The sequence below is a fragment of the Loxodonta africana genome, chromosome 2, assembly GCF_030014295.1.
Source record: "Loxodonta africana isolate mLoxAfr1 chromosome 2, mLoxAfr1.hap2, whole genome shotgun sequence".
Classification (NCBI taxonomy): Eukaryota; Metazoa; Chordata; class Mammalia; order Proboscidea; family Elephantidae; genus Loxodonta; species Loxodonta africana.
Window position 1 is genome coordinate 164,946,723 of NC_087343.1, and position 26,037 is coordinate 164,972,759.

Below are 26,037 nucleotides of genomic sequence, written 5' to 3' on the forward strand. Positions count from 1 at the left end.
CCTCATGGTGTACCCAGGATGTTCAAACCTCCTTTTCAGGGCTTCCGTCCAAATCTTCTGGGCCTTCCCACCCACTAGGGAGAGAGGCCTTGCTCAGGATTTGCTACCTGTGACTTCTGACTCTGAGGCCACTGGGTACAGTCCTATCTACGACCCCATTCAGTCCACCCAACAACCCTGGACTGAGGGCATCATTATCCCCATTTTATAGACCTGGAACTGCTGTTTGACTTAAGGCCAGGCCTCAGTAGTAGCCAATTCCCTTTCTGGTGCTTTTCTCACAATTTGGCAGTTAATGCCTTAATTTAAAAAAAAAAAAAAGGCAATAAAAAAGGAACTACTAACAAAAGCTGAGTATTTACTGTTGCCAGGCACTGTGCAGAGCTCTTTATATGCATTTCTAGCCCTCACAGTAACCTTTGAGGGAGGTTCTATCATTATTCTAGTTTTACAGATGAGGGCACAGAGGTTCAGAGGAGTAACTGGCCAATGTCACACCCATGGTGAATGGAGGAGCCGTGTGTTGTACCTAGGCAGTCAGACCCCAGAGCCTGGGCTTCAAAACCCTGTGTTATACTGCTCTCCATGCACTGAAACATAACCACTACCTCCACCTGCCCCCAATTCCCAGATGGGAAAACCAAGTCCTACAGAAAGGAAGTGATGTACCTGAACTCACATGGACACTCAGAGACCAAGCACGCACTAGAACCCCAGTCTCCTCATGGCTCTGCGAGAGCAGGCAGGCACTAGAGAGGGTGGTGAGGATGGAGAAAGGGCCCCCCTCCCAGCCTTAGCCCTTGTTCCTGGGCTGCCAGCTCCCCTTCCCCCCACTCCTCCATTAGAGCAATCACTGGCCATCCTCCAAGGGCCGCAGAAGCCAAGATCAATACTGAAATGTGGCTTTTCCATCCATAAAGCAATTAAGTCCAATTCTGTTTCCATAGGCTCAACTCCCCAGCTGAAGACAAGCTGCAGGATGGAGAAGGGGAGGTGGGGCCAGGCTGTGGGGGTGCACCCCTGGCTCCCCTCCCTCCCTGGCCTCCTTCCATAACCTCCAGGGAAGGCAGGAGACACTGATTCCTGGACAGAGGACAGGGAGCCCCCTCAGGGCTGGCCAAGGGCTGAGGAAGGCTGGACATCACCCCCTCCACACCCTGCCTCCCACCCACCCTATACACAGCAGAACCAGAGATCAAACAGGTCTCTGAGAGGGGGTTGGGGGTCCCTCTGACTCAGGCTACACGTTTGGGGGAGGGGGCTTAATCCAGAATTTTGATGTTTTCTCCACATGAGGTTATAATCCAAGGAGCAGGGTTACACTGACAGGATTGAAAACAGCAAATGCTGGTCACATGGCTCAAAACTTGTGTCTGGTTACCAGGCCTCACTGCTGGAAACGCTAGGAATTAACTGTTTTTATAAATCTTGCCGACATTTTGTGAATAGTACAATCAGACGGCATTGCAACGTTCAACATTAAAAGCATTAATTTGTTGGATGTAAACATATACATTATGTCATCATTTTTATAAGCCTATTTGAAATGTCTTTGTTTTCTAATACAGAGGAAACCTCAAGCAATGATAGGGACCGTGCTGCTCTTGACCTATGAGGCCTTGTTTTGTTATGTGGATGGGGAAACTGAGGCCCAGAGAAGAGAGGTCCCTTTATCAAAATCACTCATCAGATGGTCAAGCCTTATTAGAACCGGAGATCCGAGGACCCACTCCTGGACTCCTCTTCTCTCCTGCCAATTGTTCACGGCAGCCAGGGAGCTCTTTTGAAAATATAAATTAGATCGTTACTCTCTGGCTTTAAACTCTCCAGCAGCTTCCCAAGGTACTTGTAATACAATCCAAACTCCTCACCTCAGCCATCAAGGCCCAGCCTCATCTCAGGCCACTCTCCTCTCAGCCAGGAAGTTCCAGCCACACTTGCCTCAGGCGCATCAAGCTCCTTCCTACCTCAGGCCCTTTGCACGTGCTAAGCTGTCTGCCTGCAATGTTCTTCCCGTGGCTGCCTCATTTCATCAGACAGGTGCCAGCACCTTATCACCACTCCTCCGCTACCCCAGAGAGTGCTTCCTTGGCTGCTTTATCTAAAAGTATCCCCCCACCATTCCATCACTACTGGTTACCCTGTCTTATTTTCTTTACAGCACTCATTGCTACCTGAAATCGACCAGTTTATTTACATGTTTCGTGTTCCTTTTAGTCTCTGTCCCTAGAAGAGGCTCAATAAGAACAAGACCTCGTCTCTTGATCACTGCCACATTCCCGAGGCCTAAGGTCCATAGCTAATAACAGGCAGAGCTGGGATTTGAATCCATGTTTGAAATGACTATACTATACTGCCTCCCACTCTAATAATGCATTAATTGATCAATCAATCCATCTAGCTCAGTAGAGTTCCATAATGGTGAGGGGGCAGAGAGAAGCTTGGGGTCTCCAGACTCTTACCTCGGTACCTGGAAGGGTTGTCCCCCAATGCCCACTCTGATGCTTTCTGAACCTTTTCACTCCCTCCCTGGAAATAGGCCTCCTGGTGTTGGGGGTGAGGAGGCCAGCCCTGCCCACAACTCAGCAGGCAGGGATGGATGGAAACACTGGGGTAAGGCCCTTGGGGCCAGACAGACCCAGTGGGACAGGGGTGCTGTGGGAGAGGAAACGCAATCATACAGATGGACAGGATTGTGCCCGCAGAGAGGAGCGGGCTTCAGCAGGCATGTGGGCATCAGAATTCTGGCAGGAAGCACATGAGCCAGGGAGAAAAGAGGCCTTGAGTCTGGGAACAGGAAGGGCACCCCACTCCTCCATAGGGCAATAACAGGGTTTCCAATCCTGGGAAGTTGGAGAAATAATCCCAAGAACCGAGAGAACCAGGGAAGGGGTGGGGAGGAGACAGGGAAGACCCCCTCAGAGCCTCCCTTGCATGCACCTGAAGTTCAAGGGCAGCCTGAATGAGCTCATGACATGTTTCCCACCTGGTGCCCTGAGACTGGTACCAGGGGACCAAGGAAGTGACCCCTCAACACTCGGGGTGGACACTGGGGCCTGTGGATGTCATAGTACTGAGGCCAGTCACCTCTGGCTGCACCAGACCAGTAAAAACAGTGGCAACCCCACATGCGTCAGAGTAGACCTGCACTCCATAGGGTTTTCAATGGCTGTGATCTTTTGGAAATGGATCACCAGGGCTTTCTTCCACAATACCTCTGAGTGGGTTCGAACCGCCAACATTTTGGTTAGCAGTCAAGCACTTAACCATTTGTGCCAATCCTAAAATGTTGCCTGGGGTGTGCCAGGGTGAGGAAAAAGCTAGGAGGTGTGTGGAGCACGTGGCAGGGAGTCGTCCCTCCATGTACGTTAACTAATCATTGAGAACAGGATTTAAACAGGATGGGAGCTTGGGCCCCACCCTCAGGGTGGAACTCAGGCAGTTACCTTTTTTTACGGGATTTGGAGGGAGCTTGGGAAAAAAATATTTTTTGGGGGGAAAGGACTAATTTTTACTTTTCACTTCATCTCCTTTTGGTTTCTTTGCACTGTTCATTCTATGAGCACTTAAAAAAAAAGAGCTTAGTTTAAGAATAAACCAAAAAACTAAACTCATTGCCATGAAGTTGATTCTGACTCACAGAGACCCTATAGGACAGAGTAGAACAGCTCCACAGAGTTTCCAAGGAGTGGCTGGTGGATTTGAACTGCCAACATTTTGGTTCACCATTGTTCTTAACCACTGCACCACCAGGGTATCTCCTGGGTTTGGAAACCCCTTGCTAGAAGATGCCAGGCTGGGTGGGGAAGCGGAAGCACAGCTCCCTGGGAGGGGCAGACGGAGACCGCGGGTGGGCGCAGCCCTTCTTGGGAGCTGCCGGAAGTCATCCAGGAGTGCCAGCAGGAGCAGCTTAGAGCATGTTGCCAAATAGTCAGCACCCAGACCCCCCGGGGGCACCTTGAGCAGCAAACAAAGAAATCTGCTAAAAGAAGCTTGCTCCGCCTCTGCTGTTGGGAGAACATGGGCTGGCAGCTGGCACACTTCTTGGAGGAGGTTGCCCTGATAACCTCCCCACCCCATGCTGCTCTCCCACCTAGTCCCAGACCACCTTCCTCCCAGGAAGTCAAGTATTTGTCCGCCATAGCCCAGAGTCTGCCTACGCTGCTCAGAAATGCTTAGTCACAGTCCACACAGGGACGATGCCCCTCCCACGCTCCCCATATACTTTTGTCTCTCTCTGTGAAGGGGTGCTGAAGGAGCAGGGCGTGTGTGTGTGTGTGTATGTGTGTATGCACACGCGTGCGTGTGTGTGCGTGTTTCTGAATATATGGTGAACCAACCTAAGATCCCCAGCATAGAGGGAGGACCTCGTTTCCTGACTCTCCGTCCTCTTGGGGGCAACCTCAACATGTCACCCCAAGTCGTGGCACTAGCCCTGTCCCCAGTGTATCTCAGGGATTGCGCCATCTCCCTTGATCACTGGAGACAAAGAACAGAGAGGGTGCCAGCCTGTCACTGGTCACATACCAACAGCAAGGCCAGTCCACATATCTGGGCACATGGCAGCCCTACTGCCAGCCTCCCTGCCCTCGCTGAGCTCCCTGCCCCTGGCCCTGGCTCCGTACCTTCCACAGGTCTCACCCTTCCATGCCAGCCTTTCACTTGCTCCCCAAGCACCCTCTGGAGGTTGAGCGTGCATCACACTAGGGCCCCGGGCTTTCAAAGACCCTTTCCTCCTCGGCCCCCTCTGCTGAGTCTCTTCTCCCTGCGGGGAGTGTGGTAACCAGGAGAGAGTGCTGAGCTCCCAGCAAGACGGAGCCAGAGAGATGAAGAGCAGCAACGAGGTGCCTGTGGGGAGGCCTGTGGGAACAGTGTGAACACTTTGTCCCAGCCACAGCGCAGGGCCTTTGTGAACCCCACACCTGCTGGGCCCTGGGCCAGACACAGCCGCAGTCTGTGCCAGGCAGGGCTCAGCATGGGGTCATCAAACACCTGGCCACGATGCCAGTCTCTCACACAACATCTCCCACACTGCATAGGCCACGGGCTGCAGGGTCCCACACCTGTACCCACCTCACATAACAGAATCCCCTCCACTACCAGGCAGTCCCCAAGACTGCTTATACACCATTAAGGGCACGGGATCGGGATCAGTAAGGAGAGCTCCCTCCAACACACTGGTGTGCCCACCACCATTACCACCCTAAGCCAAAACCAAACGAGTTGCCTTCGTGTCAACTCCACCTTATGAAGACCCCAAATGTGGCAGAGTTGAACTGTGCTCCACAGGGTTTTCAGGGGCTGAATTTCCAGAAGTAGACTATCAGGACTTTCTTTTGAGGCCCCCCTGTGTGGACTCAAACCCCTTCCCTTTTGGTTAGCAGCTGAGGGTGCTAACTGTTTGCACTACCCAGGGACTTGGGACACTCCTTTACCATGCTAACCACATGCGAATGGCAAAAAGCAAGTCACAGAGCAGGCTTCCCAAACTCTAATGTGTATATGAATCACCTGGCCTCTTGTTACAAAACAGATTCTGATTCCTTCAATCTGGAGTGGGGCTCAAGAATTTGTGTTTCCAACAATCTTTCCCAAGGCTGCTGGTCACTTCCAACATTTCCTACACCTGAGGACAGTAATCCTCCCGCTTTTCTGCATATTAGAATTACTTGGGGATCTTTTCCAAAACCCAGGTCATAACTCAGACTAATTAAATCATCATCTTTTGGAACAGGACACAGGGATCCGTAGTTTGTGAAGCTCCCCAGGCGATTCCAGTGGGCAGACAGGTTTGGGACCACTGTCCTAGGAGGTATTTAGGGGCCAGAGGATGGACTGCCACAGTCGAAGCACAGCCCACCTGGAACTTATTGAACACTTACTGAGCACTTGGTATGTGCCAGAAGTCCCTGGGTGGCACAAAGAGTTTACACTTGGCTGGTAACCAAAAGGTTGACAGTTCATACCCACCCAGCAGCACCACAGAAGAAAAGGCCTGGTGATCTGCTTCCATAAAGATTATAGCCAAGAAAGCCTTATGGAGCAGTTCTACCCTGTAACACGTGGGGTCGCCATAGTCCAAACCAGTTTCACAGCACAAGACAACAACAACAATGGATTGAATTTTGTCCCCTAAAAAGACATATTTAAGTCCCAGCTCCTAGGACCTGTGAACCCAACAGTACCATGGAAGAAAGGCCTGGCAACCTGCTTCCATAAAGATTACAGCCAAGAAAACCCAATGGAGCAGTTCTACTCTGTAACACATGGGGTTGCCATGAGTCCGAATCAACTCTACACAATGGGTTTGGCTTTGTTGGTTTGGGTATGTGCTGGGCGCTGTCCTGGGTCCTGGAGTTAACAGTGAATGAGACAGCCTACCCTCTTGGAGCTTATAATCAAGAGGGCAGATAGATGTTAAACAAGTAACCAAATCAGTAAATAGGACTGAGTCTAGATTGGGGGAAAGCCGTGAAGGAAATAAACACAGTAATGAGAGAGAGAAAATGGGGGAGTCCACCTCAGATTGGGGAGGTTCAGGAAAGGCCTCTCAAAGGATGTGACATTTGAGCTGTGACCTGAAGGTTGGTAAAGAGCCAGCTGTGTAAAGAACCAGGTAGAGGCATTCCAGCAGAGAAATGGCACGCGCAGAGGTCTAGAGGTGAGAGATGAAGGGGAGTACCAGAAGAGCGGGGAAAGGAAGTCCCTTCCTGCACCTTAGCCTTCACCTGGGTGGGCCAGAGAGCTTGGCCTGCCTGGGGGAGGCTGTGGCCTCCAGCCTAGATCCCCTGAGAAAGGAAAAGGAAGGGGTTTGTTCTCAAAGTATCCCACAGGGTGGAGAAAGGGGTGAAGGGAAGGAGAGCCAGACAGTGTGTGGGGCATGGTTCAGCCACCTACCTCTGGCTGAGAGCTTCTTGGTGTTGATGATCTTGGCAGCATACTCCTGGCCGGCCAGCACCTTCACACACCTGCGAACCACCGAGAAGGCGCCCCTAGGAGACAGAGAAGATGACAAAGGTAAGGGAGGGACCAAAAGCTTCGTCCCTGGGAGATGCCAGAGTTCACGCAGCTGCACCCTGCTAGAGGACCTCCATCAGGGCTGCTCAAGCTCAGGGCTTGCTCAACTCATGGAGACGCAGGAGAGCCCCAGAAGAACCACTGGTAGTGGGAGAAGCTTGGCCTCACGTGAGATGAGTCTTTCAGAGTTGTAACAAGTTAGGCTCACCAGGTTGTGAAATATTAGAATCATGCAGTGTTAGAACCACATAATCTAGGTTCCTGAAAGTTTTTAGTTTTTCACTTTTTGAAGAAGCAACACATCGCCACGGTCCAAAATTCAAAAGATCCAAAAGTGTAGATGGTGAAAAGATGTCCTCCCTCTTGCATCAGTGCCCCAGTCTCCCAGTTCCCCTCCCCAGAGACAGCCCCTATTACCAGTTCCTTGAGCATCTCTCCAGATATTCCCCACACACAAATGGGACCGGATCTTTGCACCTTCCTTTCTTCAGTGAATCATGTATCTTGGAGATCCTCCTTCCATATCATGATACAAGAGCTCCTCATTATATAGTATTTAACTGTACAGCTATCCTATAATTTACCTAGCCAGTCCCCTACTGATGGGCAATTAAAACACATTGCCATTGAGTTGATCCTGACTCATAATGGTCCTATAAGAAGAGTAGAGCTGCCCCATAGGAGTTTCAAGGCTGTAAATCTTTACCGAAGCAGGCTACCACATCTTTCTTCTGAGGTTAGTGAGTTCAAACCGCTGACACTTTGGTTAGCAGCCGAGCACTTCACCACTGCACCAGCTGGGCTCCTTTGATGGGCAATTAGGTTAGTTCAAATCTGTAGCTATTACAGTGCTGCAATAACTAACCTCACCCTATACACGTGTCATTTCCCAGGTGTGTGAGTATCTATGAGATAAATTTCTAGAGCTGAGGTTGTTTGGCCCAAAGTTAAGTAACTTTAACAGATACTACGAGATCGTCCACCTCAGAGTTTATACCAACATGCATCCCCATTCATATGTGAAGGGACCTATTTCCTCTACCCTTGTCAACGCAATGTGCTATCAGACCTTTTTATTTTGCCAGTGAGATAGGTGGAAATGAAAACTCAGTGCAGATTTAATTTGTAATCCTCATGTTAAGAGTCAGGCTGAGTGTCCTTCAGATGTTTCAGGGACTCCTGGAATTTTATCCTTAAAGTACTCGTGCCTGGAACAGAACTTGGAGCGAGGGCTGTGAGTTTAAATGCTGACAGGAGAAACATATTGTTGCCATGTAGAATGTGCCCCATTTGCCAGATCATTCAATTTGTCAACAGAAGCCAGAAATTTGGATATTTATGTGAAAGTTATCAATTTTTAAATAAAAATACTGACCCTTTATTCCCAAAAAGCTTCCATATGGTATCAGGCCAAGCAAAACTGGTCTGAGGGCTAGGTCTGGAGTCTAGGCATCATTTCGTACCCTTTATCACAAACGTCCTGTGGTCCAACCCCTTCACTCCACAGAGGGGATCCCTGAGGGGCCAGAAGCTGGCCATACTCCCCAACATTACCACCCTTGTTGTCCTTAGCTGCCATCAAGTCAATTCTGACTCACGGTGGCCCCATGGCAGGTTTTCAAGGCTGTGACTTTTTGGAAGAAGATCAGCAGGCTTGTCTTCTGAGACTCCTCTGGGTGGGTTTAAACCACCAACCTTTCCGCTAGCAGTTGAGTGCTTAACCGTTTGCCATTTGCGCCACCCAGGGACTTATTGGAGCCTGGTGCATAATGGCAAAGAGCTTGGCTGCTAACCAAAAGGTTGGCAAGTTCAAATCTACCAGCCGCTCTCTTCCCCTATGGGGAAGTTCTACTGTCTCCTACAGGGTCACTGTGAGTTGGATTCAGTTCAATGGCAATGAGTTTGGTTTGGGTCTAGGGACTCATTACCGCCTTAACCATATGCTAAAGTATCCACTCGATGGCAATGGGTTCTGGATAGTCTCCCGAGCAGGCTTCCTAAACTTTAGTGAGCATGCAAATCACCTGAGTATCTTGTTACAAAGCAGATTCTAATTAGTTAGGTATGGAGTGGAGCCGAAGATCATCAACTCAAGTGTAGCTCAGTGTAGATTGCTCAAGGTCACACACCAAGCTGCAAACAGAACTGTCTCTAGAACTCAGATCGCCTCACTCCCAGCTTCCTGACCTGGGAGCCTACCACTCCCTGGCATGCTAGGCCACGCCCAGGCTCTTGATGTGGCCACATCCCATCCTATTCTCTAAATTTGGATCCCCACCCTAAGTTTACGGGTAGGTTCAAGCCACAGAAATCAAGGTGACAGGAGCAAGGGAGTGAGGGGAAGGTGCTGGCACCAGGGAAGGCTGCAGGCTGGCACTGATGCCTGCTCTGCATACACCCCTGGGCATATCACCAGCTTCATGTCTGGGCAGTACAAAGTGAGCGGCCAGGAAGCTGTGGAGAAGGATGAGGAAGAAAGAGCCAGGATGGGGATTTTCAGAGGGAGGCAGGAGTCTAGCCTTGTGTGCCATCAAGTATATTCCAACTCACAGCAACAGCATGTGACAGAGTGGAACTGACCCATAGGGTTTCCTAATCTATAATCTTTATGGGAGCAGGTTGCCAGGGCTTTTATCCCTCAGAGCCACTGGTGGGTTTGAATCACTAACTTTTTGGTTAGCTGCCAAGTACTTAACTATTGCACCACCAGGGCTCCTTGGAATGTGGGCAAAAGACCAGGAATATGATCCACTAGGAAAGGTGGAGTCAGCTGGAATTCATTTTAACACTCTCCAGGTGAGTTTTTCGTAGCCAGCTCGGCACTGTCCTGTCTGCCTCCTGGGGAACTCCTGCTAGAGTCCTGCCTCCCGCTGGAAATCATCACTGAGGGGGCTATCCCTTGGGGCTCTATCCTGGAGGGCTCAGCAGGTCCCACAAACCTGGGCTCTGCCCCCAGGGAGCTGAGGGCCTAAGAGCCAGATCTCTAAAACAAGAGAAGCCTCACTTGCTGAACTTCCTCCTGAGAACACAGCACTGAGCTTTTGTGAAAAGCAGTTTCTTAAGTAGGGGCCCATGCAAGGGGTGGTGGGGCTACAGGTGTCCCTGAACCCTGAATGAATCTGGGCACCTGAGTGAGGTACGCACATTGTTTCCCAGATGAGGATGCATAGCTTTTATCAGACTCTCCAGGAGGCGGGGGTGGGGGGTGGGGGGTGGGGGTGGCTTTGACAGAAATCATTTCAGAACTGTCGATCCAGAGGGTGTCAGCCCCTTGCATCCCCAAAAGGCTTTCTCCCCCCAAATACACATTCACACTGAGCTTCTTCTTGAACTTCAAAGCATCCCTGAGATGTTGGAATGATGAGCTCCCATCTAACAGATCAGGAAACTGAGGCCTCAAGTGAGCAGGTACACAACTAGTGAGGCCAAGAAGAGAATCCAGGTCGCCTGCACTTTTTCTTCTGACTCTACCAAAGGCAGGAGACTGTGGTCCTCAAAAGCAAGGGCTCTGGTGTCACAAAGACCTGCGTCTGATCCTTGCCAGCCCCTTACTAGCTATGTGACATTGAACAAGGTGCTTTGCCTCTCTGAACCTGTTTCTTCCCATGTAAAAATGGGGCGATAATGACGTCTACCTCCTGGGTTTGTTGGGAGATTAAGTAAGGTGATGAATGCAGAATGCTTGGCACAGTGCCAGGCTCATAGTCAAAGCATAAGAGGACACGGTGGGGTGGGGTGGAGTAGGAGTGGGGCCGGATGGGGCAAGGAAACGGCTAGGCCAGGGAGTGCCTCTTTCTCCCTGTGCAGCCTCAGGTTAGGTTGCTGCCTCTCTCTGGGCCTCCACCCACAAGTGGGAAGATTCATCCCTGCCTGCCACAGGTGGTAGGGTAGGGAGATCGGGGCAGAGGAGAGGCAGATGGCAAAAACAGGAGTGGGGGCAGCAGAGCTTGCAGCCCTAACTTCCTCTCTTTTTTTATCTTCTATTTTAAAAAGGCCTATTTTTGCACACTTGTCCTGTGTGAGCAAGTGGCCACAGCCCAGGAGCCTTGGCAAACAAGATCCAGCCCACCCCTCCTGTGGCCCTGAGCTTAGCAGGTGGCCAGCAGATAGGTGGGCAGGTGAGAATTTGGGAACAGGACAGGGCAGTGGCATGAGGAAGTGTCCAGGGGCCACGGAAAGGAAGGGGTGAGGCCTGGGCGTGAGGGCTCTGTGTGAGGAGGGATGCCTGTGGGCAGGTCCTGGGAGTATCCTTGGGTGTGATAGTAGGGGCCTTGTGTCTGTCCGTAGGTGTGTTGGCCGCCTGGTATGTGACACTGTGAGGCTTGGGGGGTGACGAAGCACATGTGCATCACCCTGGGTAGGAAGTGCACATCCATGTGAGCCAGAGGGTCAGAGAATGTGGACAGTGAGAGGCGTGTGTGTGGAGAGACAGACAGACAGACACTGGAGGGGCTGAATCTGAGATCTCAGCCCTGCTGGGAGGCCTGGGCAGGGATCTACCCCAAAGTAGGCCTCAGTTTCTTCATCTGCAATGTGGGGACTAGGAAAGAGGCTTAATAGTATAGAGGTTTTCCTAGCTTACTGTTGGATATCAGCGCTGTCCAATAGAACTTTCTGCGACGATGGAAATATTCTCTGTGTTGCCCAACATGGCAGCCACTAGCCACATTTGACTATTAAAAAACAACAACAAAAAACTCCAGTTGCCCGTTGAGTTGATTCTAACTCATGGAAACCCCATGTGTTACGGAGTAGAACTGCACCATAGGGTTTTCATGGGTGTGACCTTTCAGAAGCAGATCACAAGGCCTTTCTTCTGTGGCACCTCTGGATGGATTTGAACGGCCAACCTTTTGATTAGCAGCTGAGTGCTTGACCATTTGCACCACCCAGGGGCTCCACACAAGGCTACAGAGCACTCAAAATGCAGCTGGTGGAACTGAAGACCTGAGTGATTTACTTTATTTGATTTAAATTTAAAGAGCTGTTTGTGGCTCCAAAAAAAAAAAAAAAGAGCCAAACCGATTGTGATAGAGTCAATTCTGACTCATAGTGACCCTATAGGACAGAGTAAAACAGCCCCATAGGGTTTCCAAGGAGCGGCTGGTGGACTCGAACCACCGACCTCTTGGTTAGCAGCCAAACTCTTAACCAACCACTAAACCACCAAGGTATGGGATAGCGCAATTCTATGCGCATGATGGAACAAGCACTCCTACATCAGACTAGCGTTCAGATCCTGGTTCAGCCACTTGCTACAAGTTACCCCAGGAAGCCTGTTTCCTCGCCTGTAAAATACAGATAATAATAGTACCCACCTGGTGCAGTCGTTTCAGGGATTCAAAGAGATAATAAGGTACGCAAGGGGTTCTGCACAGCCCCTGGAGCATAGTAAATGCTCGCGAAACGACGCCTTTTGTAGGCATCGTTGTCTACGACTCAATGTGAACAGCTGGCATCCTCAGAAACAAAATGGACCTGGTTTGCCAAGCTCAGGAATGAGGCAAGCCAAGAGAGAGGGTGCGCCGTGCCATGGAGAAGAGAGGAGGGGGCTGCTCCCCGGCTGGGCAGCCTACCCCTGAGGTGTGAGCCGGCATGAGTGTGAGCACCAAGTGTGAACTTGCAGTTCGAGGCCAAGCCCAGAACTCTAACAGCCAGAGAGGGCAGGGTGATAGTGGGTCTAGGTGGCTGAGAATGTGGAAACGTGCTAATGGCCCGTGAAAAGCAAGATTCACGCTGGGAAATTGCTTTCTGGCTGCCTGGCAGGTTTGGTGTCCTAGGAGTTGCTGGCTGCCAGCCCACAGGGGGCCACCATCCTCTCTAGCCTGGCACACCTTGTGGTACTGACACACAGCCTGGTGCTTCACACAGAGCACAGCATGGGGAGTCAGAAGACCTGGGTGCTCACCCAGCTTGGCTGTTGGCTTGCTTATCCTCCTGGGCCTCAGTTTCCCCATTTGAAAGATGACTCGAGGAGCGCTAGCCCCATTTCCGCCTGAGGCCATTGTGAGAGATCCCTGCTGAGTAAGAATGAGAAGAGATTCCTGCTGTCCAAGATCAGTTACAGCCAACTGCCTTTTTTCCACGAGGAAAAGCCCCTCCACCCTGACCCTGAGCAGCGAAGAGCCCAGGGCATTCCTATGGGTGCCAGTAGACAAAGCATGGTTTACTGTGACCTTCTGGAGATAGCAAGTTCACTGAACCCTCCCTCTCCTCCTTGGGGGTCTGATGCTCTGGGATCCCCACAGTTCTCCACAGGCTTTAGGGTTTTCCCTTATTGGCTGCTTCCTCCAACACACCCAGGTTTTCCTCACTCTGGAAAAATAAAAACCCCCTCCCCACCAAAAGAAAAACAACCAAGAACCTTTCTTTCTTTCGACCCAGCAGCCTGGGCTCCTTTCTCCCTCCTTCCTTCTTTGCTGCCAAACTTCTAGAACAAGTGTCCGACATCCCCTGCCTCCTCTTCTCACCTCCCACACTCCATGAACCCGCTACAATCTGGCTTCCGCCCCCGGGGCTCCATGGAATTGTTTGTGCCTGCTCCGCCACCTCCACCTCCCTGGGGCCTAATCTGCCTTGCTAGCCCCAAACCAGGTGGCATTTGGCCCCAATGACCACCCAGCCTTGAGATTCATCCTCCCTTTGGTTTCTGGGCCCTCCCTGCCATCCCCGCCTTGCTGACAGTGCTTTTACTGTCTCATCTGCCTCCACAAATATCACTGCTCCCTCAGCTCCTGTCAGCCTTGTTCTTTGTCTACACATTCTTCTGCCACTTCCTCCTCATCCCCTTTACCAGGAGCCATTAACTGGGATCTCTGGAAGACCCTGGACATTCATATACCCACCTAAAATTTTATTAAAATTACTCTGGGCAGAGGGTACATCTTTTTCACCAGCCTCAGAAAGGAGTCTGTGACCCTTGAAGTGTCAAAGCCATTGACCATCACCAACAACATTGAAATCTTGATCTACGGCCCCTCCTCTCTTCAGAACTCCAGTCCCTCATTTCTAGCAACTCACAGACTATCTTTCCTTGATGCTACATAGCAGGCACCTCATCACGAAAGCCCAGTCTCCTCCCAAATATCTCCCACCTGGGTTAAGATACCTAAACATTCTGCCATTATCACCTCTAAGATGAGCCAGTGATTTTAGAAAGTTCCGTGTCAAATGCAGATCTGTTACCTGGTCCATAATTCATCAGCCCAGGTTAGTTTATGAGATAACTCAACACAGAGCAAGACCCAGGGGAGAGTGGAGACCACGGCAGACAGAGTTAGAGCCGTGGTACCCAACATGGCTTTATGCGACTGTCCAGTCAACTGGCCTAATAACTGTTTTTAGAGTTACTGTTCCCCTCCCTAATTCAGTGGATAGTGCCTGAAGTCTTAAAAGCTTGTGAGAGGCCATCCGAGATACAATTGGTCTCTATTTGCCTGGAGCAGCAGAGGAAGAAGGAGGCCCAGGAAACAGAGGTGGAAATACACTGCAGGTCTAACTGCTGCCATGAAGTACTGTCTCCTTAGCCATGAGACCAGAAGAACTGGATGGTGCCTGGCTACCATTACTGAACGTTTTGATGAAGGAATCAGTAGCTGAATCCTGATTGAAAGGGGAAAAAACATGGTACAGAATTTCAAATTCTTACAGAATCCAGACTAACTAGATCTATTGAGAATGGAGGAACCCCTGAATCTATCACTCTGAGAAAACCTTCAAACCATGAACAGAAATATCCCCTGAAGCCATCTTTAAACAACTGTTTAGCTAAATTAATAAAGAATGTTTGCCATCACTATTGAATTCTTTCAAAGAATTATCTATATGAGGTCAAGTTGTCAACAGTAACTCCAAAGCATAGACAAGAAGTTTAGGGGGTAGTGAGTCCAAGTAAATGGTGGTAAAACAATGTGGGTAGAAATGGGGAGAATGGCAATACAACATGAAGAATGTAACCAATGTTATTGAATTGTTCATGTAGAAATTGATGAATGGATGTGTTCTGTTGTATGTATTTTTACCAAAAATTAAAAAAAAAAAAATTGTCAGCACCTAAGCAGCTTCACCTGAGAGGCCAAGTGGGGGTTACACATGGTTGCGTCAGAAGCTGGTATACCCAGTAATTTCTTACAGTTGAGGCCCACCCTCTCCCCATTCCACTGATAAAGAAATGGAGGCCAAGAGAGGGAGCTGGTTCAAAACTTAGAATCCAGGACTCCTGACTGTATCAATTGCTCTTTCCAATATCCCACATTCTCAGATCTGAGGGGACCCTAACTTGGGGTACACAGATGGGCCTTAGGGTAGGGGGATTGTTGGGAAATAATGTACCACATTCTGTGTGGTGAGGTGGGCGTGTGTTTTTCTGGGACAGTGGCCGTAGCTTACACGAAATGCTCTGAAGGGTCCTGGATTTCCCAAACATTTAAAAAGCTGGGGTCAGATTCGTTCAGAAACAAAAGAAAGAGCCTGCACTGGGTGTTTCTACAACACCCACCTCTGTTCACCATTTGGAGCCTAGCTTCCCCATCTATGAAATCAACTGATGAACCAGGTCAGGAATTTTCAAGCTCTCTCATTTTATTTACGTTTTCTGTTAAAGCAGTCAGGCCCTTTCTTTAAAACAAACAAAAAACAGCTATGCAGGTCCCCAAATAGCAAATAAATCAAAGGAGATAGGGGCTGGGGGCTGAGGAGCCCCTGTGCTTGGCTTTCCGCTCTTCCTCTCTGGCTCACCACAGCAGCTTGGCCCAGAGCGCGACAAACCACAGGATTTTACTGCCAGAAAGTTCGAGGACTTATTAGTGAACCCATACCTCCTCCCACCTGCGGCTGCAGCCACCCACTCCCAGACTCCAGAAGTTGTGCAGGGACGCAGTGTCTTCGAGCTGTCCCGCACACCCCTCCCTGCACCCCTCAAGCCTGTCCCATGCCAAGCCAGCAGAAGTCTCGTGGGGTACACAGAAGGCCTGGGAACCAGAAGATTCTGTTTGCCGTAGGGAACATTGAACCAACAGAAGTTCCAACATATTCCTTGTTTTGGCTGAGTATGGGTTGTCTTGAATGGTTGACAAAAAGAAAATTCTTCACAGCATTTGGAGACAGGGCCAGAGCATGGCAAAGCAGGGAAGACGCTTGAGTGGCAACTTTCTCCCTAGCCTCTGATGGACTTCTGGCCTGGCCCTGTCTAAAGGCTTTCAGGAGTCCCTGGGTGGTACAAACGATCACCTTGGAAGAGAGGCCTGGCAACCTGCTCCCAAAAGGTCACAGCATTGAAAACCCCACAGAGCGCAGTTCTACTCTGCACACGTGGACTCACCATGAGTCGGAATCAACTCGTCAGCAACTAGTTTGGATTTTTTCAGGTGTGTCAGGGAGAGAGACCCTAAGGAGTAAGACAGCCAAGCACTCAAGCAGAAAGAGGCTGGAGCACTCAGTTCACGTGTGTCACTGACTCATGGGACCATAGGCAAGGCCCTTACCTCTCTGGGCCTTATTCCCCAGACACAGCACTCTTTGCACTGATATTCTGAATCATATCCTGGCCCCTAAACCATTTCCCTGGAGCTCTAGTGGCACAGTGGTTAAGCACTCAGGCTGCTAACCAAAAGGATGGCAGTTTGAATCCACCAGCTACTCTTTGGAAACCCCGTGGGGGCAGTCCTATTCTACCCCATAGGGTTGGAATGACTCGATAATGGCAACGGTGTTTTTTTTTTTTTTTTTAAACCGTTTCCCACTTCATTCTTGCAGCAAAGTACCTTACTAGGCTGGGGGGGGGGGGGGTGCGTGCCAGGGAGGCCAATGGGTGGGACAAGGAGTGTGGATTTGCATCTCTGCTACCAGGGAGCTCGCTGTCTGTCTCCGGAGGCAGCATCAGTCCACGGGACAGGGGAGCCTTTCTGACTGTTAGGAAGTTCTTCCTTAAGAGCAGAAATCCACCTCCCCAGTAACTTTATGCATTCCCCCCAGCTCCGCCCTCCAGGGCCACACGGAGCAGTCTGTTCTCTGCTTTCCAGCCCCAGGATTTCCCTGCAGAGACGATGGGAGAGGGTACAGGCCCCCAGGTATCTTAACTCCTTGCTAAAATGCCCAGTTCCCCAGCCTCCCCTCACTTGATTTGGCTTCCAGACCTTTCCCACTGCATCCAGCCCCTCTCCTCTGGACAAGCTACAGGTTTTCGATATTCCTTCTAGGTCCCAGGCCTTCAGAACAGAGCAGGACAGAGAAGACTGGGACCCAGACCCCCTGGGGCTGGCATACTCCATCAAAATACACACCTCAGAGCCTCTGCCTGTGCTGTTCCCACTCTGAAAAACACTATTCCATCCTCTTCCCTCTGGTTAACTCTTATTTGGCCTCCAGTTCCTGATGTCACATCTTCAGGAAAGCCTTCCCTGCTACCTCCTCCACCCCAACTAGTCGAGGCCTCCTTGCAGTTCATAGCTCTATCTTTGTGGTTATGACTCTTATCCAGTTGCATTTAAATAATTTCTGAAGTGATTTAATTAATGCCTGCTTCCCCACTAGACCATGAGCCCCACGAGGGCAGTGACTACATAGGTCTTGCCTGTGGTACATGCTGGGCTCAGCCCAGGGCTGGGAACAAAGTATGTGCTCAGGAAATACTTGTTGAATGAGGCAAGAATCAAAGACATGCTTCTCCTTTGCATTATCTTAAGACACTAAGGCCCTCATCTTTCTCCAGCACAGAAAATCCCACTGGACTTTTAGTTCCTCCTGACACCTTGATGGACAGTCAGGCCCAATAAGGATCTAGTGCCTGGGCTGGGCCTCAGCAAGTTGGGACATACTTGCCTGGCATGACAGGTTCCCTACAGTCCCACAGAGAAGCTCTGAGAAGAATGTACCATGGGCAGCACGCATGCAGGAGAAGGTGCTCTGTGGCAAAAAGGGCTGCGCAGAGAGAGAGGAGAGACAGATGGACAGAGATAGAGACACACGGGGAGAAAGAAACAAAGAGAGACAGAGAGGAACCAGAGAGACATAGAGAGGGAGAGAGACAGAGACCAGAGAGACAGAGAGCGCACAGCCAGAAGCCCCGCCTGCACCATACTGCTATCCTTGCCCTGGGAGGGTGGACTTGCGCTCTGTGTCCTGCCGGGGCCAACATGGGTGTGTGTCCACGTGCATGTGTGGGCCTGTGAGCTTGTGTGAGTGTGCATGTGTGTGCACACATATGTACGTGTGCACTAGCAACTGGACGCAGGCATTGCATTTCAGGGCTCTGCCCCCGCCCGACTGAGAGGGCAGTGGGGTAGGGGGAGGCCTGGGTGGAGGTCGAGGCCCAGACTGCAGGGGTGCTGGAGCAGTGACTATCGCTGCCTGCTTGTGCTGGGAGCAGGAGGGAGGTAGGGAGGAAGGCTCTGGGAGTGTCAGAGTGTCTCAGCCTGTGTGGGGGCGGCTGCGTGGGGGCGGAGGGCTGCAGTGTGCACCAGAACATTTGCGCCTGCTGCTCTGGTAGCTCAGAGGAGGGAGGAAAGGCTGTCCTTCCCTGTCCCTGCCACCCTCTTCTTGAGAATCTGCCTCCCGCCCCCTCCCTTCCTATCCTTTAGTCCCAGGCCCAGCTTTGCCACCGACTCTCCCTGTGACCTTGGGCAAATCACTTCTCTCTGGGCATTGTTTCTGCCATCTATGCAATGAGTACAGTCTCCCTGGGCCTTCCAGTTCTCATGTTCTGGGGTCTATAATTGCCCATGTGTGCCTTCCACAGAGGGAGGCTAGAAAGGGCAGCAACTCTAATGAGGCATTTCAAGCATCCACAAAAATACATGGTCCCCATTTTACAGATGTAAAGTTGAGGCACACAAAGAACACCCAGAGTGGCCCAGTTAATTAGAGCCAAAATCACGATTGGAAAAGAAACTCAGCTCAGAATACCCCAGCCACAAGGCGCCTGCCCGTCTGCCTTCGAAGTGAGCAAGAGAGATGTTCCCCGGGTACAGCTCCAGGAGTGCTGGATCTTCCAAACAATGCCTTCCCCTATACACTGCGGGACCTGGAGGCTTGGACCCGAATCTAAGTGCCACCATCCCCTGAGCTGGGCCCTCCACCTCTCCAAGCCTCAGTTTCAGCAGCAAGATGGGTGAGTAAGCCCTGCTTGTCTCCCCAAGAGGTGCATTAATGGGTAGCAAAGTGCCTCGCAGGCCCCAGAGTGCCAGGTGGTTGTGAGAGGTTATTAGAAACGGAATAAACACTCATCACTGGGCTTTGGGGGGTGCAGTTACCCCCAAGTGTTCTCTCTCTCCAAGATGACATTGCCCTATCCTCCTAACAGCTCTGCCAGGGAGGGCCCGGATGGTTAAACCCATTTTACAGATGGTTAGGCTTGGGTCCTAAGCACCCAGGACCCTCTACCCCCAGAACAGGGAATGCCTCTGGGCCCAGAGCCCTCGCTAATCACCCAGTCCAGCCTGATGCAGAGCTGTGGAGGTAAGGGGGGCACGGGGCTCAGGGAGAGGGCATCCTTGAAGGAGCCAACTGTCTCTGCTCCCTCTGTCAACCTCTGGACCAACCAGGCCCCTGACACCCCTTCCCCCAGCCCGAGCCCCGCCTTCGAGCCAATTTCAGAACCCTGCCCCGCCTTCGAGCCAATTTCAGAACCCTGTTTCTAGAGAAAAAATAGTGGGCTGTGCTCTCTCCAGGCTCTCTCCCTCCTCTCAAGTAAAACCTTCTTCTGAGGCTCTTCCTTTAAGGTGCCAGTGATTACACAGGCTGCAGGCTGATTCTCTGCCTCCCTGACCGCCCCTGGGGTGGGATCCAAAGCCCAGAGAGAGTTGAAGGCTGGAGGAGGCCTCCTCCTCCACCTTCTTGCCCCTGACCCTTTTCCCTGGGCCCTCCGGCACCTCCCCTGTCCCCCACCAGCATGCCTGCCTTTCTCAGAGATCCCACACTTCAGAGAAGGCCGGCTCTGGGCTGGGAGCTCTGCCTGGTGCCCAGGCCCATCCTGACCCCTGGAGCTGGTGGCACTGCAGCTGTCACCGAATAGGGCTCCTAGGGTTGGGTTCCCCTCCCATTCCCTAGGAGGGAGGAGGATAAGAATCAAGTGAGGAAGGAGTGAGCTAGTCTCTGAGTCCCAGGAGACAGCTCCACCCTAACCTGCTTGTTCCTGTTTTTGTTGTTATTACCCGCCTTCAAGTTGGCCCAACCCATGGCGACCTCAAGAACACAGAACAAAACATTGCCCGGTATTACACCAACCCCATGATTGGTTGTGGATCAAACCATTGTGCTCCATAGGGTTTTCGCGGGCTGATTTTCGGAAGTAGACTGCCAGACCTTTCTTCCTGGTCTGTTTTAGTTTGGAAACTTCTCTGAAGCTCAGCCTCATAGCAACACATAAGCCTCTGCTGACAGGCAAGGGGTGGCTATGCATGAGGTACACTGGCTGGGAACCAAACCAGTGTCTCCCACACAGAAGGCAGCATTCTACCACTGACCCACCAGTGCCCCAAACCCTAACTCTCTAGGGCACCTGGAATCTGAAATCAAATTCCTGGTGTATTTGAATTCATACATCTCAGTGGGACTGGCAGTTCTTTTACCTTTAATTTAGTAGCACCTAGAGGCCCCATGAGCCCCCTGCCCAGGGCCCTGACTCTCGCCCATACCCACCACCTGGATGCCCGCCTGGGGGAGGAGAAGGAGAGCTCCTCTTACATCCATAGCCTACCCTGGGCTCCTTGAGGGCCTGAAGTCACAGGGCCAGGACTTGCTGGGCAGGGGGCCAAGAATCCCCTGAGAGGCATTGCCCCTCCTCTGCAGCTGAGCAGGGGGCCTGCTGAAGAAGGTCTAAAGGCTCCCGTGCCCCGTTTTAGGGCCAACCCAGCCGCCTCTGCCAGTCACCTGCCAGCCATCTGAAGTGGGCTTCTAAAACAGCTTCTGGGTGGTAACTGCAATGGCCTGGCTGGTAGGGACTATGGACCATCCGTGGAAGGATAGGACCCTATAGGCATCTTCATCATATGCCACAGAACAGGAGCCAGGCAACCCTGCCAGCCCAGGTGGACAGGGTTTGGTCAGCCTCCCTCTCCCAAGCTGGGCAAGCTGCAGATAAAAGGTAAACATCAGGCAGGCCCCATCTTCCCTCTTCAGTGCTGCCTAGCCTTTGAGGACAGCCACCATCACCCCAGCAGTGGTCCTTTAGTGAAGTCCCTCTGTCTGCCAGGCCTGACGCTACGTTTTCACATGCATCATCTCATTTAATCCTCACACGCGACCCTTTATTTGCTCCAGATTACAGCTGTAGGGAAACTGAGGGTCAGAGAAATGTGTGGTCTGCCCAATGTCTCAGAGTTTATGGCTCATTAAGATGAACTCGAAGCCTGGCTTCAGAGCCGGTGTCCCTCACGCCATGCTGGATTTCTGCCCCTAACTGCCACCCTGGATGCTTGGACTGAAGCTGTTGTGCAGAGCAGGAGTCCATGGCCTCATCAGTGATGTGCCCTGGCCTTTTAAACCCGAACAACGAGAGGCGTGGAGCCTGGCCACCCACATCCCCTTTTCTCCAGTGTATGCATCCTTAACAGCCTTCTCGGTGTCCTGCAAGCTCCTGGCATTGCATACAGTATTTGGAGGCTTGTGCATTTTCCTGGGGAACATGGACTTAGACTTTTGTTGGATTCTTGGAGGAATATGTGACCTAAAAACAGTTAAGAGCACAGATTGTTCTGGAAGGACGAGATCTGCAATTGATTAGACAAGGCCCGGCCACGCCTGCCGTCCTTGGTTTTCCTGCCAGGGCCACGCCGGGGCTCCCTGTCCCCTGGAATTCTGCCCTTGCCTGGGTCCCTCAAGGAGCCCAGACAGGTAGTGGGGCTGAGAAGGCTCACAGGGCATCTTCCCTGCCGTGTCGCCCCCACAGAACCCTGTCTTCAATGATATCCCTCTCCTCTTGGGGCAAAACATTACTTTTCTTTTCACTTGGAGCGCCTGAGTCACATCTCAACTCCATTTCACTGTCTGTGTGACGCAGTCCTGCTGGAGCCAAGACTTGGCTGTACCCAAGAAAGGAGCTCCTGGTTAACCAGGGAATTCTTGGGTTCCATGTGGGTATTGAAAAGCAGCTGAAGAAGGGGTCCCTGACCTGGCCTATGGTTCAGGGAGCAGCCTCAGTCCTCCAAAGCAGCCCTAAACACTTTGTTCCTGTCTACCCCTCCCCAGCATAAAAACATACTCAGAAAGGCCGGAAGTCTGCAGACATGAGGGAACAGACATCTGCACACGGGTGTGTGTCCACATGAGGGACCTTGTAGGTGTCAGGGTACTGTGTGTGTGTATGCGTGTGTGTGTGTGTGTGTGCAGGCAGCCTACTTGTACACAGCCACAGACCCACCTCCCACACATATGCAGACACCCAGCATGAGCTCACACATGCCCACAACACCCACACTCCCACACAAGCCTGTGGTCCCAGGCCTCATACATGTGCATGCAAGTGCGTGCACACACACACATACACGTATGCCTTCCTGTGTGTGCACACCAGTCCTTACATGCACACACACGCATGTCCATTCCTGACAGGAACACAACTGTGCCCAAGCCTCACATCCACACAGACATGCACACCCTTACACAGATATATATTTGCATACCACCAGACCTCACACACATTTACCTACTGACATGCACACCTCCCCAACCTGCCATCCATGTGCACACACAGTGATGCGTGTTCACACTTTCGCTCCATGCAAACCAGCCAATGGCACCCCTTGTGACATGTGTACACATACCCGGGCAGGACACACTTGCGTTTCCAGGTCTTAGACATGAAGCACGCACTAGCACCTTCTACTGGTGCCCATGCACAAACACTTGCACACCCTCTCAGTGCACTCAATTACACCCCACAGCCAGTCCTTACACAACACCACACATCGACCCCCCTCAAAACACATGCTGTAGAGTTTACACCAGCACACACCTGCTGACAAGGTCCCTCTCTCCTGCACACCTGCTGCTACAGCAGGAACCAACCAGAGCATTGGAGCTCCTTTGCCCACAGGGCAAACTCCTCCTCTAAACTGCACCCCAGCCGTTGATCCATCCCAGGAACCTCCACAAAACTAGCTAGGGCATCCAGGATCCCTTCCCTGACACTCCACAGCCTACTGGGCTACCCCAAGGGGTTTCCTTCTGTCCTGGTCCTCCCACCCTTCTCTCTACCACCAGTCCTCAGCTCCAGGGCTGGCAACTTTGCCAAGGGACCAGAAATGATTCTACCTTTGTACCACTAGCCCCCTACAACAGCGGTGGCTCTCTAATTTGCCTGATGGTCCCCCTCCCCCCGCCACTGCTCCCACCACTAGGGAAACCTGGCCAGTCACTCAAATATTAACCCCTGCTGTACCCGTGCCCTCACTTCTAAAGGGTGGGAAGGGAGGGAGGGAGAGAAGGTGCTTACAGGGAGAGGTTGGTCACTCTGCACAGTCAGTGCAGGTGTGAAGTCAGGAAGCACTACCTGGGAGGTGGTGAACTTTCTGTCACTGGAGGTATCCAAGTTGAGGCCAGATGGCTACTTCAAGAGAAACGGGAGAAGGGATTCCAGCTTTGGATGCAGTTGACTGGTAAAACCCTTTCAACTCTGAGTTTCTAAGAGTCTGTGCGTGCCCAGGTCACAAGTACTTGTAGGTTATATGCACCCGCATGCATGTCAACCCCTCACGCCGGCACACACAACCGCCTGGCTGGCCTTGGCACATCTGTTCACCCGCAAACGTGCCTGCGCCGGCTCTGGGCACTCTATGCACATGCAAGTGCCAGAGCGCAGGCATGCACGTGCACCGGGCACTGCAGGCACGCGCTCCCCTCCCGCGGCCCTGACCCCCTGCGCCCTCCAGGACTCCTGGAGGCGCAACTCACTTTCCCAGTTCCTCGAAGAGCTGGTACTCTTCCGTGAATCGGGTGCAGGTGATGGTGGCCATCCTGGTGCTGGGCGGGCAGGCGAGGTTCGGGGCCAGGCAACCAGGACTGAAGCACTGCCGCTCTGCTTCCGGAACTGGGAGCCACTCGCCTGCCCGTGCTGCCGAGTGCGAACTGAGAACGGGCTTGACTGACGAGCCCGGGGCTTCTGAGCAGGGCACTGTGGCTGCATGCAGCCTCGCGAGCCTTCGTCAGCATCCAGGTCCCCATGGCAACCCCCTCCGAAACGCCCTGTTCCCGTTGCCCCGGTAACTGCCTCCCCAACACCTGCCTGCCTTCCACTGTGAAACCTGCTCCCTGATCGCCCTGGCCCTACCGCGTGCAATACTGCAGGCCTGTGTGGGCCCGGGGGCAGGCGGACCCAGTACCCCCGAGGGTGATCGGCCAGGGGAAGGGTGGGGGGAGGAACAGAGAACAAACTTAGTCCACAAGTGATCGTCTCTCTTTCCACCTCCCCAGCCCCCAACTGTGGGGCCCTTGTAGCAGACTGGATGGGATTAAGTGGGGCAAAAAAGCAGTTGTCATGGCAACGGCCGGTGGGTGCCACATTCTGGGATGGTCCCCGGGAAAGACAGGATGCAGTTACCCTGGCAATTTCATCCCTGCTGGAGAGACAGGTATTGCCCCGTTGCCCTGGCAACAGCTAGGTTCTGAGGTTTACAGGGAAACGATGGTTAATTCATCGGGATGCCTCTGTCTCTCTGTGGATCACTGTAGTCTCTGTAACCGTCTTTCCGTTCCTCTCTGCATTTTTTTTTTTTTTTTGCTCTGCCTCTGTCTTTCCTATTTCACTCTTTCTCTCTGCTCTTCTACCACCTTGCCCATCATGCTGGCACTCTAGATTGGGGGAGAAGTGCAAAGGAGACACCAAGATTCTGGAGGGAAGAGCCCTGGTTGCCTGCTACCCCACCCCACATTGCTGTGACAGTTGTCCCCTCCTGAGGCCTCTCCCGTAACCTCTCCCCCATCCCATGCCCCCAAAAGAACCATGGAGATCTAGTCTCCTGGGGCTTGTGTCCCAGTTTCTGCTTGTACTTCAAGTCAAGGTAAAAGCGGCGGGAGGCAGCGGCGGGGAGGGGAGCACGGCCTGGCATACCAGGGGCTGGGCCAGTGGACATGGACCTGCCCTGAAATCATTCCCAGATTTTGTGGGTACCTTCCTTGCCAACTTCAACTCTTTAGGGCAGCAGCCATAGCTACGGCCCCAAGATTGCACTCCCAGACCCAGGGGGTTAAGAATGAAAGGGACTGGAATTTAAGGATCTGAGTTCAAGCTCCAGTACTGACATTTATTAGCTGTGTGACCCTGGGCAAGTCACTGACCCTTTCTGAGCCTCCAGCTCCTTTTCGACAGGCAGAGGAACAAAACTGCCACTGCAGAGGAAGGCTGTGAAGTGGAGGAAGCTGAAAGGCCTTTGGGAAGTATGTACCCATGAGGCCTCTTTTTAGTTTCTAGGAGAGGGAAAGGCAGGTCTAAAAGGGGATCATGACTACTCCCAAAACTCCAGGTCAGACTTAGAGTCTCAGACCTTTCATACCCACCCCCTTCACTCAGGACAAAGGGTACCTTAGCTCACTTCACAGCTCGGAGGGCTGAGGCATCCTGTCAGCATTTGCCCTCAGGGAGTACGGGTCGAGGGGTAGGATGGGACACAGAGATTCAAACCTTCTGGGTTTCTAGGCCACCCCTCCAGACCTTCACACTCCCTTCCTAGTCACCTCACTTTCTGGACACATCATCAACCCCAGCTCACTACCCTAGGCCCAGGGTCCCCTGGACACAGCTGGGTACCCACTATTTCTGCCCCTCTTCCTGAGAGTCGGGATGGGGGGAATGATGGGGTGAGCTCTGCAATTCAGCCACCTCTTCCCATGAGAGAAAAGGGAGGGAGGCAGAGGGGAAGGAGGAGAGGCGAGCAAGGGGGGCGGGTAATGGCTTAGCCACTAATTGCACCATTACCACCTCCAGAAAAAGGAAAAACCTCTCGGTTTTGTTTCTGTGCTCAATATACTTCCCGCTTCTGCCGCCAACGTCGCAATTCAGAGGCAGAGAGGAGAGGCCTGCACTCGGGG

The 26,037-nt window shown here is 52.1% G+C and overlaps 1 protein-coding gene across 1 annotated transcript in view; it reads right to left on the reverse strand.

Annotated features, from left to right (window-relative positions):
• The window catches only part of CAMK2A (calcium/calmodulin dependent protein kinase II alpha), a 75,042-nt gene extending 50,837 nt beyond the window's left edge, over positions 1-24,205 (reverse strand). The window contains exons 1-2 of the mRNA XM_064278164.1: positions 23,905-24,205; positions 6,898-6,992 (exon numbers count right to left, since the gene is read on the reverse strand). Coding sequence (XP_064134234.1) covers positions 6,898-6,992; positions 23,905-23,966 — 157 coding nt within the window. The 5' untranslated portion in view covers positions 23,967-24,205. The remainder of the gene's footprint in view (positions 1-6,897; positions 6,993-23,904) is intronic.
• Positions 24,206-26,037: the final 1,832 nt, after the last annotated feature.